The sequence below is a fragment of the Bos indicus x Bos taurus genome, chromosome 6 (genome assembly GCF_003369695.1).
Source record: "Bos indicus x Bos taurus breed Angus x Brahman F1 hybrid chromosome 6, Bos_hybrid_MaternalHap_v2.0, whole genome shotgun sequence".
Taxonomy (NCBI): domain Eukaryota; kingdom Metazoa; phylum Chordata; class Mammalia; order Artiodactyla; family Bovidae; genus Bos; species Bos indicus x Bos taurus.
This window is the reverse complement of record NC_040081.1, coordinates 20,110,363-20,132,245: the sequence shown is the minus strand read 5'-3', so window position 1 is coordinate 20,132,245 and position 21,883 is coordinate 20,110,363. Positions and strand designations below refer to the sequence as shown.

At 35.0% G+C, this 21,883-nt stretch overlaps 1 protein-coding gene across 5 annotated transcripts in view; it reads left to right on the top strand.

Annotated features, from left to right (window-relative positions):
* Nucleotides 1-21,883, top strand: part of TET2 (tet methylcytosine dioxygenase 2) — a 145,796-nt gene that overhangs the window by 112,003 nt on the left and 11,910 nt on the right. For all 5 annotated transcript variants that reach the window (XM_027543918.1, XM_027543915.1, XM_027543919.1 and 2 more), the window contains exons 7-8: nucleotides 10,591-10,741; nucleotides 12,879-12,968. In XM_027543918.1, coding sequence (XP_027399719.1) covers nucleotides 10,591-10,741; nucleotides 12,879-12,968 — 241 coding nt within the window. The remainder of the gene's footprint in view (nucleotides 1-10,590; nucleotides 10,742-12,878; nucleotides 12,969-21,883) is intronic.

Here is a 21,883-nt window from a genome sequence, read left to right as displayed (position 1 = left end):
TAATATCTGCTTTGTTCCATTTATAGTGATATTATCAGTGTTCAGTTCAGAAGTTATTAGCTTGATCCACCCATCATAAAGTTTCCTAGAAAAGTTTTATTTAACAGCTTAGCAGATCCATCAGCGATTATTACTTGTTTCTATCAGTTTGCAAATTGAAAGGTTTCTTATTTTTTAATGTTGTACAAATTTATTTGTTGTATACATTTATTTTGCTAGTTTTCTATTCTTGCCTAAGTTTGAATAGCTGATCTAGTTTTTAGCTTAGATTTCTTTTCTAAATTTCTAAAAGAAATTTAGTTTAAATTTCTTTTCTTTTTTACAGTTAGAAGTCCAAAGAGGTTGAAGCATTTTAAAAAATCTTGCATAGGCAAATATTTTTACTACAATTTCTCTGATTTGTTATTTAACAACTAGCCAAATTCTGAGTCATGTTGAAATGAGGCTACAATGTGAAAATTCTAACCATAATTGAAAGGCCTCTGTCGAAAGAAATGTGCCTTAACCACTTCATGTAGGAAATCACCTTGAAGTCACTTTGTTATGTAGTGATTTTTTAAAATTTAGATATAATTCACACACTATAAAATTCACCCTTTTAGTATACAATACAGTGCATTCGTATATTCATGAAGTTGTGCAACATTTTCATCACTCCCAAATATAAACCTCATAGCCATTAGTCAGTCACTTTCCATTCTTCTCTCCCCTAAATGACAACTACTAATCAACTTTCTGTCTCTATAAGTTTGCCTCCTCTGGGCATTTCATATTAATAGAATCATACAATATTTAACCTGTCTGGCCTTTTCCACTTAGCATAATGTGTGTTCTTTAAATTTTTTAAAAAAATTTTAGTATAGTTGGTTTCCAACGTTGTCTTAGTTTCAGGTATACAGCATAGTGATTTAATTCTACATATATTCATTCTTTTTCAGATTCTTCTCCCATATAGATTATTGCAGGATACTGAGTAAAGTTTCCTGTGCTTTGCTGGTTTTCTGTATATAGTAGTGTGTGTATGTTAATCCCAAGCTCCTTGTTTTGTAAATCACTTTTTAAAAAGCAGATTCCACATGGACTGCTATCATGTGATATTTGGCTTTCTCTGACTTACTTCACTTAGTATGATAATCTCTAGGTCCATCCATGTTGCTGCAAATGGCATTATTTCATTCTTTTCTATAACCAAGTAATACTCCATTGTGTGAGTGTGTGTGTGTATATATATATCACATTCATTCTTCTGTCGATGGACATTTAGGTTGCTTCCATGTTTTGGCTATTGTAAATAGTGTTGCAGTAAACATAGAGTTGACTCATTGGAAAAGACTCTGATGCTGGGAGGGATTGGGGGCAGGAGGAGAAGGGGACAACAGAGGATGAGATGGCTGAATGGCATCACTGACTCGATGGACATGAGTCTGAGTGAACTCCGGGAGTTGGTGATGGACAGGGAGGCCTGGTGTGCTGCGATTCGTGGGGTCGCAAAGAGTCGGACATGACTGAGTGACTGATCTGATCTGATCTGAAACATCGGGGTGCATATATCTTTTCAAATTCTAGTTTTCTCCAGATATATGCCCAGGAATAGGATTGTTGGATCAAAAGCCTTTGACTGTGTGGATCACAATAAACTGGAAAATTCTGAAAGAGACGGGAATACTAGACCACCTGACCTGCCTCTTGAGAAATCTGTGTGCAGGTCAGGAAGCAACAGTTAGAACTGGACATGGAACAACAGACTGGTTCCAAATAGGAAAAGGAGTATGTCAAGGCTGTATATTGTCACCCTGCTTATTTAACTTATATGCAGAGTACATCATGAGAAATGCTGGGCTGAAAGAAACACAAGGTGGAATCAAGATTGCCGGGAGAAATATCAACAACTTCAGATATGCAGATGACACCATCCTTATGGCAGAAAGTGAAGAGGAACCAAAAAAAACCTCTTGATGAAAGTGAAAGAGGAGAGTGAAAAAGTTGGCTTAAATCTCAACATTCAGAAAACAAAGATCATGACATCTGGTCCCATCACTTCATGGGAAATAGATGGGGAAACAATGGAAACAGTGTCAGACTTTATTTTTGGGGGCTCCAAAATCACTGCAGATGGTGATTGCAGCCATGAAATTAAAAGACACTTACTCCTTGGAAGGAAAGTTATGACCAACCTAGATAGCATATTCAAAAGCAGAGACATTACTTTGCCAACAAAGGTCCGTCTAGTCAAGGCTATGGTTTTTCCAGTGGTCATGTATGGATGTGAGAGTTGGACTGTGAAGAAGGCTGAGTGCTGAAGAATTGATGCTTTTGAACTGTGGTGTTGGAGAAGACTCTTGAGAGTCCCTTGGACTGCAAGGAGATCCAACCAATCCATTCTAAAGGAGATCAGTCCTGGGTGTTCATTGGAAGGACTGATGCTGAAGCTGAAACTCCAGTACTTTGGCCACCTCATGCAAAGAGTTGACTCATTGGAAAAGACTCTGATGCTGGGAGGGATTGGGGGCAGGAGGAGAAGGGGACGACAGAAGATGAGATGGCTGGATGGCATCACCAACTCGATTGACATGAGTTTGAGTGAACTCCAGGAGTTGGTGATGGACAGGGAGGCCTGGCGTGCTGCAATTCATGGGGTCGCAAAGAGTCGGACACGACTGAGCGACTGAACTGAAACTGATGGTAGTTCCATTTTTAGTTTTTTAAGGAACTTCCATACTATTCTCTACAATGGCTGTACCAATTTACATTTCCCACAAACAGTGTAGAAGCATTCCCTTTTCTCCACACCCTCTCCAGCATTTACTGTTTATAGATTTTTTGATAATGGCCATTCTGACTGGTGTAAGGTTATTGCTCATTGTAGTTTTGACTTGCATTTCTCTAATAATTAGCGATATTAAGCATCTTTTCATGTGCTTTTTGGCCATCTGTATGTCTTTGGAGAAATGTCTATTTAGATCTTCTGCCCATTTTTTTAATTTTATTTTTTGATATATAACTACATGAACTGTTTGTATATTAGAAATTAATCTCTTTTCGGTCACTTTTTTTTGCAAATATTTTCTCCCATTCTGTGGGTTATCTTTCATTTTGTGTATGGTTTCCTTTGCTGTACAGAAGATTTTAAGTTTAATTAGGTCCCATTTGTTTTTTTGTTGTTTTTATTTTCACTAGGAGGTGGATCAAAAAAGGCTATTGCTGCAAAATTTTTGTTAAAGCGCATTCTGCATTTTTCTCTCAGAGTTTTTAGTGTTCAGCTTTATATTTAGGTCTTTAATCCATTTTAAAGTTTATTTTTGTGTATGTTTTTAGAGAGTGTTCTAATTTCATTCTTGTACATGTAGCTGTCCAGTTTTCCCAGCCCCACTTATTGAAGAAACTGTCTTTTCTGCATTGTATATTCTTGCCTCCTTAGCCGTAGATTAATTTAGCATAGATGCATGGCTTTATTTCTGTTCCATTGATCTGTTAATATATTTCTGTTTTTGTACCAGTACCAAACTGTTTTGATAACTGTGACTTTGTAGAATAGTCTGAAGTCAGGGAGCCTGATTCCTCCAGCTTTATTTTTCTTTCTCAGGATTGCTTTGGCTATTCAGGGTCTTTTGTGTATCCATACAAATTAAAAAAATTTTTGTTTTAGTTCTGTGAAAAATGCCATTGGCAATTTGATAGGGATTGCATTGAATCTGTATATTGCCTTGGGTGGTATAATCATTTTGATGATATTGATTCTTCTAATCCAAGAACATATCTTGGAACATATCTTGGTATATCTTTCCATCTTTGTCATCTTCGATTTCTTTCATCAGTGTCTGATAGTTTTCAGAGTACAGGTCTTTTGCCTCTTTAGGTAGGATTTTATTCCTAGGTATCTTATAATGTTTTAAAGGCTCATCTTTGTCATAACATTAATCAGTGCTTTATTTCTTTTTATGAGTGAATAACATTCCATTGTGTATATATACCACATTTTCTCTATTTATCAGTTCATAGACATTTTGGTTATTTCTACTTTTTGGCTGCTAAAAGTATCTGTGCACATGTTTTTGTATAGACATATATTTTTACTTCTCTTGGGTATATACCTAGGAATGGCATTGATAGTCCTTTGGTAATGCTGTTTAACTTTTTGAGGAACTGCCAGACTGTTTTCCAAAACAGCTGCACCACTTTTCATGCCTAGCAACAAAATATAGAGGTTCTGATGTTTCTGCGTTTTAATCAAAACTACTTATTGTCTGCCTTTTTCATTATAACTTTTTCAGTGGATTTAGTGTGTATCTCATGGTTTTGATTTGCATTTCCCTATGAGTAATGATGTTAGTCATTATTTCATTTGCTATTGGCTCTTCCTCTATCTTCTTTGAAGAAATCTTTACTTAAATCTTTGCTCAATTTTTAATTGTTTTGGATACTAGAACTCATCAGATATATGGTTTGCAGATATTTTCTCATTCTGTAGGTTATCTCTTCACTTGATGATATTCTTGAAGCACAGTTTTATTTTTATGAAACCAATTTGTCTTTTTTAATTAATTGCTTGTACTTTTAGTGTCATATCTAAGAAATCATTGCATAATCCAAGGTCTTGAAGATTTACACCAGTGTTTTCTTCCCAGAGTATTATAGTTCTAGCTCTTACATTTGAGTCTTTTGATCACTGTTGAGTTATCATGTGAGATAAGAAGTCAACTTCATTCTTTTGCATGTGACTATCCAGTTGTCTCAGCACCATTTGTTGAAGAGACTGTGTTTTCCATATTGAACTGTCTTGTCATTCCTGTTGAAAATTAATTGACAAAGATGTATGGGTCATTTCAGGACTTTCCTATTTCATTAATTTACATACCAGTCCTTATGCCAATACTTCATGGCATTGACTGCTGTACTTGTCGTGGTAAGTTTTGAAATTGGGTGTGTAAATCTCTGTTTTCCTTTTATAGGATTGTTATGGCTATTTTGTGTCCTTTTCAGGTCTATATGAGTTTTAGGATCAACTTATTAATCTCCTGATCTGGGATTTTGACAGAGGTTCTATTGACACGTTAACAATATTATATCTTCCTATTTATTAGACAGTATATCTTTACATTTATTTAGGTTTTTGATTTTTTTAATGGTGTTTTATAGTTTGCAATGTACTACATTTTTGTCAAATTCCTAATTTATTATTTTTGATGCTATTTAAGTGGAATTATTTTGATTTCATTTTGAATTGTTCATTGCTAGTATACACTTACACGATTGGTTTTTATATATTAACCTTGTATCCTGCAAACTTATTAAACTAGTTGATTAGTATTAATTTTTTTTTAGTGGATTCCTTAGGATTTATACATACAAAAGTCTTGTCATCTACGAATAGAGATAGTTTAATTTCTTCATTGCCAATCTGAGTGTCTTTATTTTTTTTTTTTTTAAATCCTTTTGCATTATTTCCCTGGCTAGAACATATAGTGGACAGTGAACAGAACTGGCAAAAGCAAACATCTATGTCTTATCCCTGATTTTAAGGGGAAAACTTTTAGTTTTTCACTATTTAGTATAATGCTAAATGTAGGGTTTTTGTAAATGTTCTTTGTCAGATTGAGGAAGATTTTTTTCTGTTCTTAGGTTGAACATTTTTATCATAAAAGGATAATGGACTTTTCTCAGATGCTTTTTCTGTATTTCATTTTGTTAATGTAGTATATAATATTGATTTTTTTTGTACATTGGACTAATATTGCATTTCTAGGATAGTTATTACTTGGCTATAGTGTATACTTTTTGTGTATGTTGCTGGATTCTGTTTGCTGGTGTTTTATTGAGGATTTTTTCATCTATATTGATAAGATATTGGTCTATAGTTTTCTTTTGATGTCTTGGTTTTATGGTTTCAGGGTAATACTGGATTCCTAGGATGCATTGGAAAGGGTTCTCTCATATTATTTGGAAGAATTTGTAAAGGATTGGGGCTAGTTCTTTAAATGTAACAGGAAAATCGTGTACTCCTGGGTTTATCCTTGTGGGCAGTTTTTTGATTGTTGATTCAGTCTTTTTGTTATAGATATATTCAGATTTCTAGTTCATCAGTTTCACTAGTTTGTGCTTCCTGGGATTTTTGTCCATTTCATCTATGTTATCTAATTTGTTAATAGATCGTTTTTATAGAATTCCCTTACAATGCTTTTAATAAGGCCATTGGTAATATCCTCTTTTTGATTTCTAATTTAGTAATTTGGGTCTTCTCTCTTTTTCTTGGTTAGTCTAGCTAGTTTTGTCTACCAAGACCTCAGACAGCTACAGTGTTCAACAACTGCCTCTCACTATTGCCAACAAATACCTCCAGTGGGGAAAAGGCTGTATATAATAGGTGAGCTCCAGGTCAGATCAAATAAAGAAAGCCTTGTCAGTGGGGTCTTCTAGAGAGCTACCAAACAGGTAAAATAGGGACATTTCTCCAAGAGGAGGGCTTTGGAGGATATCCAGCCTAATTCTGCCCTCTCCAGTGGTTGCCAGCCTGCTGGTTTTCACCATAAATGTGAACTGCTGGTTTTCAAGGCTGTTGTGGAGTTCTGGGGACAGTGGGAATAGGGCAAGTTAAAACACTGTGTAAAGCTTAACTTATCATAATTTCACTGCTATTGTTGAATAAATGCTTTCTGGACTGCTACAAGCCTTTTGTTAATTTCCATATTTCTGAAAAGTTGACTTTAAAAAACTTTTCCTTATTAATTGTTTGGTTACCATTAAATATAGCTTGTAAACAAATGACAGAATAATGCATGGTAAGTATCTTTAGTTGTGAAATTTTCAAAATAGTGAATTGGTACCTTAGTAACCATCCAAAAATGATTAGTTTGTGCTTTCTTTTTGATATCATTATTAACTCATTTGAAAAATAAAAACCTCATGGATTTTAACTTGTGTTCTTTTCAAAGAGAAATGATACTTAGAGATCACAACTGATATATCCAGATGTGCCCATTGCTACAACAATATTGTTACTTTAGGTATTTTCAGTGGGAAGATATAGAAATTTTTTTTAGAAAGAGAAATTTTGAACTTTTTAACCCGTGAATTCATACTATTTCCTATTCATAGGATTATAGGATCTTTACTTATCTTTAGACTTCTTTCATTATACACTGAAATTCTTAATTGAAGTTAACAATGATTTCTTCATATCAGAACATACATAAGTAACTTCAAAATAATATCGTTACTACAGATAAGACTGTTGTTGTCCAGTGAGGTCAGGAGAACAATACATAAATGAAAGATGCAACAATCCACTTGTCCACATGTATCCAGAGTAAATGAAATCACTATCTCAAAGAAGTATCTGCTCTCCAGTTGCAGCATTGTTTACTATAACCAAGGTGTGGAGACAACCTAAGACTCCATTAATGGATAAATGGATAAAGATGTGGTTTGTGTACACACACAGGAATATTATTCAGCTTTTAAAAAAGGAAGTCCTGTCATTTTTGAAACGTGGATGAACTTGGAGAGTATTATACTGCATGAAATAAGCCATATGGAAAAAGACAAATACTAATGGTATCAATTATCCATGGAGTCAAAAACAAACACATAAAAATCAAATTCATTAAAACAGAGTAGCATAGTGGTTGTGAGAGGCTAGGGCCTGAGGGAAATAGGGAGAGATTGGTAAAGGATATATATAATCATCTTTCATTATAAAATAAGATCTGAGGCTCTAATGTATAACATTGTAAATATGGTTGATAACACCTTATGATATAATTGAAATTTGCTAAAAGGGTCATACTTAAATGTTCTTTGCAAGAAAAAAAAAGATAAATTTGTGAGGGATAGATCTGTTAAGTAACTTGATAGGAGAATCCTTTCATAATATATGCTTATATCAAATCATCACATTGTATACTTTAAATATTTACAATTTTTTTTTCAATTATACCTCAGTACAGCTAGGAAAAAAATACCTATTAAATATAGTTTTCCTTGTGGCTTGTTTTATCTTGTTTTAAATTTTTGATTTCTTTGGTTGCCTGTATATTCCCCTTAGGATATAACTGACTTGGTCTGTAAAGTCACAGTACTGTATTTTAGCCAAAAACTAGAAAGCACTCAAAGGCCCATCTGTGTTGGAAAGGTTCATTTGTGGCATATTTATACAATTGAAAACTGTATGCATGTAAATATAGTAAAACTACATGTAACAATGCAGTTGCAACATCCAAAAAATGTTGAAGAAAAGATACAAATAAGCTTACACTAAATAATTGCATGTACCTGTGTATGTTATGTATGTATGTATGTGTATAATATACATATACACATTACTGCTTATTTTTATACTACAGTATAAAATATATAGCACACTACGTGTAGTGTCATTTCAGTTCAGTCACTCAGTTGTGTCTGACTCTTTGTGACTCCATGGGCTGCAGCACTCCAGGCTTTCCTGTCCATCACCAACTCCCAGAGCTTACTCAAAGTCATGTCCATCGAGTCAGTGATGCCATCCAACCATCTCATCCTCTGTCATCCCCTTCTCCTCCCGCCTTCAATCTTTCCCAGCATCAGGGTCTTTTCAAATGAGTCAGCTCTTTGAATCAGGTGGCCCAAAGTATTGGAGTTTCAGCTTCAGCATCAGTCCTTCCAATGAATATTCAGGACTGATTTCCTTTAGGATGAACTGATTGACTCTCCTTGCAGTCCAAGGGACTCTCAAGAGTCTTCTCCAACACCACAGTTCAAAAGCATCAATTCTTCAACGCTCAGGTTTCTTTATAGTCCAACTCTCACATCCATGTATGACTACTGGAAAAACCATAGCTAGATGGACCTTTGTTGGTGAAGTAATGTCTCTGCTTTTTAATATGCTGTCTAGGTTAGTCATAGCTTTTCTTCCACAGAGCAAGCATCTTTTAATTTGATGGCAGCAGTCACCATCTGCAGTGATTTTGGAGCCCCAAAAAATAATGTCTGTCACTCTTTCCATTGTTTCCCCATCTATTTGCCATGAAATGATGGGACCGAATGCTATGATCTTTGTTTTCTGAATGTTGAGTTTTAAGCCAAGTTTTTCACTCTCCTCTTTCACGTTCATCAAGAGGCTCTTTAGTTCTTCACTTTCTGCCATAAGGGTGGTGTCATCTGCATATCTGAGGTTATTGATAATTCTCCCAACAGTCTTGATTCCAGCTTGTGCTTCATCTAGCCTGGCATTTCACATGATGTACTCTGCATATAAATTAAATAAGCAGGGTGACAATATACAGTCTTGACGTTCTCCTTTCCTGATTTGGAACCAGTCTGTTGTTTCATGGTCAGTTCTAACTCTTGCTTCTTGACCTGCATACAGATTTCTCAGGAGGCAGGTAAGGTGGTCTGGTATTCCCATCTTTCAGAATTTTTTACAGTTTGTTGTGATTCACACAGTCAAAGACTATGCCATAGTCAGTAAAGCAGAAGTAGATGTTTTTCTGGAACTCTCTTGCTTTTTTGATGCTCTAACGGATGTTGGCAATTTGATCTCTGGTTCCTCTGCCTTTTATTTACATGTAGTATAAAAATAGTCAAAACTATGTATGTGTGCGTGTGTGTGTGTGTATGCATAAATGTATGTGTGATCTATACTATACATAGAATGAAAATGGGCAAAACTATATATATACACACACATACTTTTTCACTTTTATATCACTTTCACATACATGTACACATGCATACACACTAAATTCAGTAGGTTTACAGTATCTATTGTATAAAGAGCTTCTTTAGTAGCTCAGTTGGTAGAGAATCCACTGGCAGTGCAGGAGATCTGGGTTTGATCCCTGGGTTGGGAAGATCCCCTAGGGAAGGGAGTGGCAACCCTCTCCAGTATTTTTGCCTGGAGAATTCCATGGGAAGAGGATACTGGCAGCCTGCAGTCCATGGAATCACAAAGATTTGGACACAATTGAGTGACTAAGCACCATGGAAACAATAGTATATACAGTATAAAGGGTTTCCCTAGTGGTTCAGTGGTAAAGAATTTGCCTGCCAATGCAGGAGACGCAGATTCGATCCCTGCATCAGGAAGATCCCCTGGAGAAGGAAATGGCAACCTACTCCAGTATTCTTACCTGGAGAATCTCATGAACAGAGGAGCCTGGCGGGCTACAGTCCATGGAATCGCAAAGAGTCGGACATGCCTGAGCGTATGGGCACAGGCACACATATAGTGTAAAAATAGGCAAAGCTAATCTCTTGTGATAGAAGCTACTGTTAGGAGGACAGGGCCTGAAAGGATGGGGTTTTGAAGGTCAAGTGGATGTTTTGTTTCTTAGTTTAAGTGCCACATGGGTATGTTTCATTTGTGAGTGATTGCAAGCTATAAAATCATGTGTACTTTTCTCCAGTTTATATTGCAATAAAATGTTTGTTTAAATGGTCTTTTTGAGTCAGTTGAAATAGTTCTTTTCTCATTTGATTGCGGCACAGCTTAATATAAAGTTAGACTTTTAAAATTAATTTGCACCCATTTTGGAATGTAGATACCCAGAATATGAGATTGATGGCCCAGTCAGTGCTACCCATAGTCATGAACTTGGTTCTTTGCTTTCTCAGGAGAACCTGTGCCTGTCAGGGGCTGGACCCAGACACCTGTGGTGCCTCCTTTTCTTTTGGTTGTTCATGGAGCATGTACTACAATGGATGTAAGTTTGCCAGAAGCAAGATCCCAAGAAAATTTAAGCTGCTTGGGGATGACCCAAAAGAGGTTTGTTTACTTCCTGATGTATAATCTGTTTATTTTCATGGAGAATTGATGAACACAGATGAAATGAATAATATGACATACTCTGTTAAACTCTCTTTATCAGAGAGAATTTCATCTCAAAGATGGATCAATAAAATTTTGGCTAAACTGTAGACACACATATAATGTTTTATAAAATTATGCATGATAACAACCATGTGATACCAAAGTGATAGGGTTTGAGCAACACAAACTCTTTCTGCTTACGGGTTTTTATTCTTTGTCTTTTATATTAATTCCAGAGTTTTACACAGCTGTCATTTCCATATTAAAATTATTAATATTTGACTGTTAAAACTTTCATCTTTTAAACCTGAATTATAGAAGCCATGTTTGTGACTGCCACATTCATAAAAGACTATTTCTAGTCACATTTTCAGCCCATGAGACTTGACAATTTAATGTTACTATAATTGCATTCAAGTAACTAAAACATATTTAGATTTTAATACAAAAATGTAGTTGAAATAAATGAACTCTGATTTCTCATTGACGTCACTGGGTTTGTCCTTTCTCTAGACTATCAATTTCTTGAAATATAACTTGTAAACTGGTATCAATTTAACAACTTTTGGGTAGCTTGTGTTCTAGGGTATGTTAATTGAATAACTGGAAAACCTCAGTATGTTTAGTGTTTAAATATGATAAAATTTTTAGTGAATCTGTACACAGTATAGTTTTCTTTCAAATTTTAGATGCAATTGAAATAGATATCTATACTATTGATATAATAATTTTTACATGTCCTTCTAATTGAAAAATGTGTTATCTCTATTATTTGTAATTATAATAGTAAGTGGAAATTTAATAAAGTGCAAAAGCTCTTCAAGTCACAAATTTTTTTCATAGAATTATAATATCTTAATAAGCTGTATTAATGTGCTAGATGTCCTCTTTTCATAAAGAAAAACACCCAACTATTTAATAAACCTAATGAATAGCAAATTTGCATGCTGTCTTCCACTTTAATTTTTCACACTGGAGAGCTTTTTCACCACTACTTCATAAATATTTATTCCTGTGTTTCATGTAAACCAAATCCAGGGGATGGCTCGTAACATCCTCTGTCTGTCAGATAGGAGGGCTTCAGTCAGAAATCTCCTCACCTTCTGAAATACAAACGTTTTTCTGACAGCTGGTTAAATCTCCCAAGGTTTTTAGAGAAATATGAACGTGAAATGAGAACTTCTAAGTATGAATGGAACAATGGACTATTATCACCTAGCATTTAAAAAAGCATATCTTTGTTGGGGGGGAGGGAATGTAACTGAACATTTTTCCTCTTTCAAACTTTACAAAATTTTTCACATATACCACATTATAGTTCTTAGAGTTTTATTTCATATTTGAATCACCTAGTGATTTTTAGTTCTATGGCGATATTTCAAATTCTGAAATGCTATTTTTATAAACATTTAAAAATATAAAGATTGGAAACAGGTTAAACCAAACGAATCCTTTCAACACCTCATCTTCCTTGGTCACTAACTGGAGAGGAGTAGAGAATGTGACCTTTTAAAATGATATGGCTTCATTCTCCTAATCTACTACTAGTATAGACATATTAATAAAATGCATGCAAAGTAGAAAATGGATTAATCTTATTAAAATAACAAAGTGACAGACATTTGCTGCTGCTGCTAAGTCACTTCAGTCATGTCCAACTCTGTGTGACCCCACAGACAGCAGCCCAACAGGCTCCCCCGTCCCTGGGATTCTCCAGGCAAGAACACTGGAGTAGGTTACCATTTCCTTCTCCAATGCATGAAAGTGAAAAGTGAAAGTGAAGTCGCTCAGCCGTGTCCGACTCTTAGTGACCCCATGGACTGCAGCCCACCAGGCTCCTCCGTTCATGGGATTCTCCAGGCAAGAGTACTGGAGTGGGGTGCCATTGCCTTAACAACACAAACAAAAATAGGTTATAAATGGTCTGTGCTTTTCACCTAGAAATCGTGTGTTAAGATGGCAGTTATTTAATAAGAGATGCTATTAGTGATTTGGATCTAAAATGTAGGTGAAAAAAATCTAATTAATCACCTTTCATATATGGATAGAATGGATTTGGGATTTAATATGCAGAATTATTCATTTTATACAGGAAGAGAAGCTGGAGTCTCATTTACAAAACCTGTCCACTCTTATGGCACCAACGTACAAGAAACTTGCACCTGACGCATATAATAATCAGGTAAGTTTAAACAGTTATTGACAGTTATGGAGACACTTTACTTACTCATTATTGATGACCTACCTGTCTTTCCAGAAATATTTTCGAAGCAATGCTTTTCTTTTATCTAACTTTTTCTCTTCCTAATTGTTGAAGCCACTGTAGTGTTCTGTTTTTGATACATGAAAGTTATACCATCCAAAAGAGCATAATTCTGGTCTTTTAATCTGTAAAGATAATGAGTTTTTAAGGCTCACAAGCTGTTTTGCTTACTAATCTTGTTCTCATATGGATAATTTTATCTCTATAGACAGGCTTTAGTGGTTAATTAAATTATATGATTCAAACTATAGTTCCAACCACCTGTTAACCACCTGTTAACTGTTCTCATAGCAAGGCTATACATATAAAGCTATGGGTGTACCACTTTGTAAGTGTATATACATGTGATGAGATATATTAGATTTTTCTAGTTTCCCCCTGTTTTCTAAGTGTGTGCCAGGTTGTGCCTATATGGAAGGCTTGGTGACTTGTTTAGAGGTGCTCATGAAGGAGGCAAAAGACCATGAAGTCTGCACGGTTTCAATAAACTCCTTCTTTAGAGGAGGAATGTAAAATGCCAACTATAGAAAAAAATGATAACAGCTGGGATAGAGGTATGCACACATTTCTGAAGGAATAAAAGCTTCTCCCTGAGTAGAGGAGAGCTGTAAATGACCTTGGAGGCCATACAAAGATCTTTGAACTTTAAAATCCTGAAGACAAGAGGCCTATCACTGGGGTGTTCTAAGTGTATATTGGGGGCAGTGAGGGTGAAGCGGTTTAACTCTATAAGGTTGAAAGTGAGTGTTAGTTGCTCAGTTGTGTCCAACTCTTTGCAACCCCGTGGACTGGAGCCTATCAGGCTCCTCTGTCCATGGGATTCCCCAGGCAAGAAAACTGGAGTGGGTTGCCATGCCCTCCTCCAGGGGATCTACCTGACCCAGGGATCAAGCCAGGCCTCCCACATTGCCAGCATATTTTTTACTGTCTGAGCCACCAGGGAAGTGGTGAGAGTGAAGTGTTTTAACTCTATATGGCTACTCAAGCCAAATAAATGAAATGCAGCTTAGATTAATGGAAGATTAAAGAAGTAAACTATTGCAGCCATTGGGCAAGACATGTTAAGGTCCTGACTTAACAAAATAGCAGCAGTGATAAAATGAAATAAATATATGAAATATTTGAGGTGGAACTGATAGTGACCAATTGGATTTGAGGATGAGCAAAGGAGAACTTGAGGATCCACCAAATTTCTGGCTTAGGTGGTTATTAATTAGTATTAGGAATCAGTGAAGAAAATTAAGTTTGGAGGAGATAATGAGAAGATAAATGTCATTTTGGACATGCTAGATTTGACATATTTCTAGGATAATTAGAAAAACAATCAGAAAAAAAAAATCCAAGTTAGCACTGTGGGAGTTATCAAAATGCAGGAAGTAGTTAGTAGTAAATGTAATTTTTCAGAGTGGAGATTATAAAGATGAGAAGGGGCTAATGATTTTGACATTTAACAGTTTAGGGGTGAGTGGAGGAAGAGAAACCATTGAAGAAATGGCTGGGGGCGGGGGGGGGCGGGGCGGGGTAGGAACAATGGAATAGGAGAGGTTAAAGATTTAAGAGGAAGACTGATAGATGGGGAAAGCTGGAAGTGATGAGAAGGTATTCAGAGTATGCAGCAGCGGGGATATGAGGAAGTATGAGGAAGTATGAAGGGCAACATTTTTGCAAACATTGTTATTTGCAGTACTTAACAATGTTAAAGACTCTAAGGGGACTAGATTGGTCTACAGCAGAGACGGGACCAATTCTAATTAACAGTTTAGTTATTCTTTAACATGTGGACATCAACATTTTCCTCAAACCCCAATTCACTTTTTTTTTTTAAGTAGCAAAGAGGGCAACTTTAATGATTGTCTCTTTATAAGTTGTTTTATGTCACACCTAGATTTTTAGAGATGTATATATGACTGTTTTAAATGTGGTTAATAACAGTGGGATTAATATTGTTATTTTACAACCTTACCTGTTTTAATCAGTGTCACAGGAAAGTATAAGGAATGGTTTGATACTGTTGTAAAACAGCTCTGGATAAGCAACACAATAAATCAAGCTATAAAAAGAAAATGAATTGAGTCTATATTGCTAGATTTCAAGTTTGGCCATTTTCTGTTGAATGAATTTTTTATAGAGGTTATTAATCAAATGGTTTTAGCTGAGAAATGGGACAGAACAAGCAGCATTGATGTTCACCTTACTCCTTTGATTCTTACTATAGACTGTATCATACAAACATGATTATTTAAGCATCTATATTCTCCTCTATTTGTGTTTGGAGTATTTTATGCATTTCCTAAACCTGGAATATCTAAAATACAAAGGAGCCTCAGATTTTTAAGTTATAACAACATGATTATGATTATATATAATTCCTTAGATATGTTTTAATATTTGTATATGAGCAAATGTGTAGATGTACTATGGGCTTCCCTGGTAACTCAGTGGTAAAGAATCTGCTTGCCAATGCAGGAGACCCAGGTTGATCCCTGGGTCAGGAAGATCCCCTGGAGAATTGGCAACCCACTCTAGTATTCTTGCTTGGGAAATCCCATGGACAAAGGAGCCTAACCAGTTGGCATAAAGTTTTGGTTAAGCACAATCAATAATGTCTAGAGATCTACTGTATAATTGTACCTATAATCAACAAATTTAAACATTTTCTAAAATTGTAGCTCTCATGTTGTGTTACCACCATAAAATGCATACATACATTCATACATTAAAAAATAGACATAGTGTCTATATAAACTAAACCATCTAATGGCTAAGGATGAATAAGGTGTTTTTTTAATTTCATGGTAGGTACTATTGGAAATATTTATCCATATAGCTTAACATGGTTTAGAGATCTGAAAAACAGCCATGTGATCGTTCCTACAGAATATGTAAAACATAAAAGTTATGGATGCTGCCAAGGTCTGTTATTTGGTCTTTGCCTCCTTTTCCCCAACTGAATATTATACCTTTATTTCTCACATATGCATGTTTTTCCTTGCTTTAGTCCTTGATTTCATAAAGTCTTACTGCTAAAGTTAAGCTTCATTGGGTCTTCACAGCATTTTTTCTGTCAGCTCCCTGATATGAGAATATATTTTCTTAATTTAAATACACCTTCATATCTTCCAGTAGATTTGTATTTCTCTGTCTTTTCTATGATTATCTTACCACTAAAGTTTAGGCCTGAATTAGCAGGCTTAAATCTTAAAATCATGTGCTTTCATCATACGTGGAGATGACATTTTAGACCAAGAGAACTTTCTATGACAGTGGAACTATTTCCTATCTACACTGTTTAGAATGGTAGTTACTAGCTACATGCAGTTACTGAATACTTCATATGTGGATAGTGCAGTTGATTTAATGAAATTTTCATTTTAATTAATTTAAATTTAAATTGCCACATGTGGCTGCTAGCTACCAAATTGAACAGCACAGCTTTACACCATCAGAAAGTCATCCACTTAGAATTGTCTTCCAGACCGATTAATTTCCAGTCATTCATTCACAGACTCCTGCATGGTGTTTCTTCTAAGATGGCATAAGTCTAAAACTCAAATAGATTTTGTATCATTTTTATTCAAGGAACAGAATAAAGCTAACTAGACCACAGCATGGACTAAATAGTCACAAACCACTGTGGTTTGTGAAATAGAGTGGTTGTTTACCTTTAGCCAGTCTCTCAAAAATGTTGTATAAACCTAATAGTAAATAATATTCAAGCCATCACAAACTTTATCATGTTATGACTTCAGCTTCTAGCCATGGTGGATTAGCAGAAACTGATTTACTTTCACACATTTTAAAAAAAAAGGAAAAATACACAAAACAGTAGTTTTTAGATATAAGACAATAAGAAACTCAAGATACTAACACTTAAGAGAAGGGAATTTTAAAAGGTAAACTTACAGTTACCCCAGCTTACTTCCTAAAGAGCACATTAGGCTTCAGGCAGGAAGGAGGAACCTACACAGATGCCATGGTTTTCTCTGTGTTAGGATACGAAGTTCAGAATTCGGTAAAAGTGCTGGAATTCACAATTCAGAGTCCCAAAGAGAAGAATGCTTCATTGAGAAGAGCTCCAGAGATCTGTAGAGTCTTCAGCTGTGTACTGAATGTTCCATGCATGTGAAGAGATTACCAGGGCCATGGAAAGAATCATCAAAAGAGGCAAAACAATCCTTTGATTTTATACAGGACTTGGACTAGTTATTGTTAATACCATCCAGAAGGAAAAGACACCCTAACATGAAAGATATTAAGTAGAGTATTTAGAATTTCCTGGCCTTGGTAACAGAAGTAGATTAGGCTGTTCTGTTTCCATCTAATAATGTTTAAAAGCAAGCCTTGAAAGGATCAAACTGATTCCAACAAACTTAGTGGGGGTGGGGGGTGGTTTTCCCAGATGGCGCAGTGGCAAAGAAACCGTCTGCCAATGCAGGAGATGCAAGAGATGTGGGTTTGATCCCTCAGTCAGGAAGATCCCCTGGAGGAGGAAATGGCAACCCACTCCAGTATTCTTACCTGGGAAATTCCATGGCAAAGGAGCTTGGCAGGCTACAGTCCATGGGGTCACAAAGAGTCAGACACAACTGAGTACACACACATAACAGCATCTCAGAACAAAAAAAAAATTTTTTAGATGGAATTAATAGTGTATAGTAACTCATCAAAAATTACCAGATATACAAAGAAACTAGAAAACATGATCCATAATTGGGGGCAGGGGTAGGGAGCAATCAACAGAAATAGTTCCAGAAATGATATATGATAAGAATATATTGACAAGGGCATTAAAATCGCTAATATTTCATTTGCTCAAGACAATAGAGGAAAGTATGAGCATGACTTTAAAAACAGCTAAGAAGATATCAGACCCATACTGAACTTCTAGAGATGAAAAACATAATATCTGAATAAAAAATACAGTAGATGGAATTAACAGCAGATTAGTGAGCTTGAATATGTGGTGATAGAAATGTCCCAGTGTGAAAGAGGAAAAGCAAAACTGAAAAATAAAATGAATTGATCAAATGCCTATGGCACAGTATTATTACCCTAATATATGTGTAATTAGAATCCCAGGAGGAGGACAGAGAATATTTTAAAATATAATGGCCAATTACTCTTCAAGTTTGTTCAAAACAATAAACCCATTGATCCCAGAAGAAGCTCAGCAAGCCCCAAATAGAGGTTGTGGGGAGCGGGGGTAGAGATTAACAAAGAATGCTACATAAAGTCATATTAAAATCAAAAACATGAAGAGCAGATGGAGGAGGGGAAAGAAAAGACATTATTTATAGAGAAAAAATGATAATAGACATAAACAAATGCAAGAAAAAAAAAAGAAACATCTTTAAAGTACTGGGAAAAATAAATAAATAAAACTATCAACCTTGAAATCGGTAAAGACTCTAAAAACTGAAGGCAAAATAAAAATTTTTTTTCAGACCTACCAAAGTTGAAATAATTTGCCACCAGCAGACTAACACTTCAAAAATGTTAAAGGAAGCCCTCTGATAGAAAAATACTAGACAGAAATCTGCATTGACAAAAAGGAATGAAGACATCATAAATCGTAGATATTTAAGAAAAAAGACTTTTTCCCTTATTTAAAAAATTTTCTTTAAAAGATAATTTGGTATTTTAAAATATATTTAAAATGTAATTTAAGGCTCATAACATGTAAAAGTGCAGAAGCTGGGGAATTGGAAGTATACGGTTGTAAGATTCTTATATATGGAATAATATAATACTATATGGATAAACTATTACACTGCACTATAAACTTTAAAATAAGCAGCCACTAAAAAAAAGTGTATAGCCCCCCAGTAAAGAGATGAGAATAGAATCCCAAAGCATTTTTAAAAATATGGAACCAAAGATAAAACAAATATAAAACAAATAGCATATGGTATATTTAATCCCAGCAATATAAAAAAAACACATTAAAAGTAAATTTTTTTACCACTCCCAACTTAAAAGGTAGAGCTTGTAATATTGAATAATCACACTGATGTAAAACAATTATGATTTTAAAAAGCAAGAACCAAGAAATATTGTACTAATGTCAATCAAAAGCTGGAGTGATATCAATAGCAAGGTAGATTTCATGGCAGAGAATATTATAAAGATGATTTCATAGTGATAAAAAGGTCAGGTTAGCAAGACAACATAATCCTAACTATGTATATAATAAATAGCTTCAAATTATATTAAACAAAAACTGATAGAACTAAGAAATCTCCAACCGCAATCAATTTTCAGTATATCTTTCTCAATGACTGTTAGAACAAGTGGACAGAAAATTAATAAGGGAACAGAAGACTTGAACAGCACTTTCAACCAAATTGATGTTATTGGCATGTATAAAACTCCCCACACAATGACAGAGTTAACATTAATTTCAAGTGTACAAGGATGATTTACCAAGATAATTGTTTGGTGACCCAGAATATTAACTATCAGTAAATTTAAAAGTCACGAAGTATGTTCTCTGACCCTACAAAGTAAAAATCACAAATCTCAACAAAGAAACTATTTCAGACTGAATGAAAATGAAGATGTGGCATTGAAATCTGTGGGATGCAACTTTGAATCTTTGCTTAAAGAAAGATTTATAGCATCAAACAGTTATATCAAAAGAGTATAAAGCCTCAAATCAGTGATCTTCTACCCTGTGAAACTTGGAGAAAAGGAATACTTTTAGCCTTATAAGAAACAGAAGGAAAGAAAAGCAGAAGTTAGAAACAGAAATCAATAAAATAGAATGCAGAAAACAAAATATATCAGTGAAGCCAAAAGCTATTTCTTTGAGTCAGTTTAATCAATAAAAAAATAGAAGATACAAATTGTCAATATCAAGAATTAGAGATGAGAAATCACTGTAGATCCTACAAATTAGTAATAGAAAATATTATTAAAACTTTATGAAAATAAAATCAATGACTTAGATGAAATGAACAAAGTCCTTAAAAGGCACAAATTACCAAAGGTTACTAAAGAAAAAATAAGTAGGACGTGGAAGAAACCTAGATGTCCACCGACAGATGAATGGATAAAGAAGTTGTGGTACATATATACAATGGAATATTACCTCAGCCATAAAAATGAACACATTTGAGTCAGTTCTAGTGAGGTGGATGAACCTAGAGCCTATTACACAGAGTGAAGCAAGTCATATACATTAGCATATGTAAAATAGACAGCTAATGGGAAGCTGCTGTATAACACAAGGAGCTCAGCACAGTACTCTGTGACGATGTAGAGGGCTGGGATGGGTGCGGGGTTTGGGGGAGGGTAGGGATATCTGTCTATTTATGACTGAGTCACATTGTTGCATGGCAGAAGCCAATACAACATTCTAAAGCAATTATCCTCCAATTAAAAATAAATTTTAAGAAAGAAAATAAATACCACAAATAATTCTGTGTCTAGTAAAGAAATTATAAGTAAAAACTTTCTCAAAAAGAAAACTCCAAACCCAAATGATTTTCCTTCCAAATTTTACCCATTATTTAAGAAAGAGATAACAATGGAAATTCTTCTAGAAAATAGCAAAGGAGTAAATACTTCCCAATTCCTTCTGTGAGACTGGAAATATCCTGATACTAAAATCAGACAAGGACATCAAAGAAAAAATAAAGTCCAATGATCTTCATGAATATTACTATGAAAGTTCTTAACAAAATTTCATGCAAATACATCCAATAATGGTGTAAAAGGAATAATACATCATAATCAAATGGAGTTTATTTCAGGAACAGTTAGTTCATTTAACAGTCAAAGATCAATCAATGTGATTCACTGTATTAACCAACATATTGGGGGAAAAAATATTCAACAGAGAAAAGGCATTTGACAAGATTTAACATTCATAGAAGGAAAATTTCTCAGCCTAATAAAGGGCATAGATGAAAAACCTAAAGCTAACATGAGTAATGGTGAAAGACTGAAAGCGACTGAGCGACTTCACTTTCACTTTTCATTTTCATGCCTTGGAGAAGGAAATGGCAACCCACTCCAGTGTTCTTGCCTGGAGAATCCCAGGGACGGGGGAGCCTGGTGGGCGCACGTCTATGGGGTTGCGCAGAGTTGGACACGACTGAAGCGACTTAGCAGCAGTAGCAGCAGCAACTAAAGTGCTTAGTGTTTTTACAGCATGGCGGCAAGTTAAAGAAGCATTTCACTCCTTAACTTGTTCAAGGTAGAACTGTAATTTGCTTTACTCTATTTTATGACATGAAACTTTTTAATGTTATTTTGTGATAAAAAGTAAGTGTTTGCTCAGTTCTGTCTGACTCTTTGTGACCCCATGGACTATAGCCCACCAGGCTCCTCTATCTATGGAATTCTCCAGGTAAGAATACTGGAGTGGGTTGCCATTTCCTACTCCAGGGCATCTTCCTGACCCAGAGATCGAACCTGGGTTGATCTGCATTGATCAAATTTGCATTGGAGGCAGATTCTTTACCATCTGAGCCATGCATCCATTTTGTGATGGAATCATGCCCATTATCTAAGGTAGACCTTTGACATCTGTGAAAACTCAATAAATGGAAACCTAAAATTAAAAAAACACATTACTCAGAATAAGAAAAGGACGACTATTCTTACCACTTCTAGTTAACATCTTTCTTTTAACTTCTCAACTAGGTTTTACTGTTTGTTGACAATGTTCTCTGTGCCACATTTATAAATATAAGTTTAATATACAGTTGTCATACAGTAATAAAAATATATAATTCTTTATCAAATGGATGTTTGCTTAATAAAATTCAAGATAGGTTTTCAGTTTTCATCTTAGCAACAAGCTTTTTGTGGCATCCTAATTTTTTTAA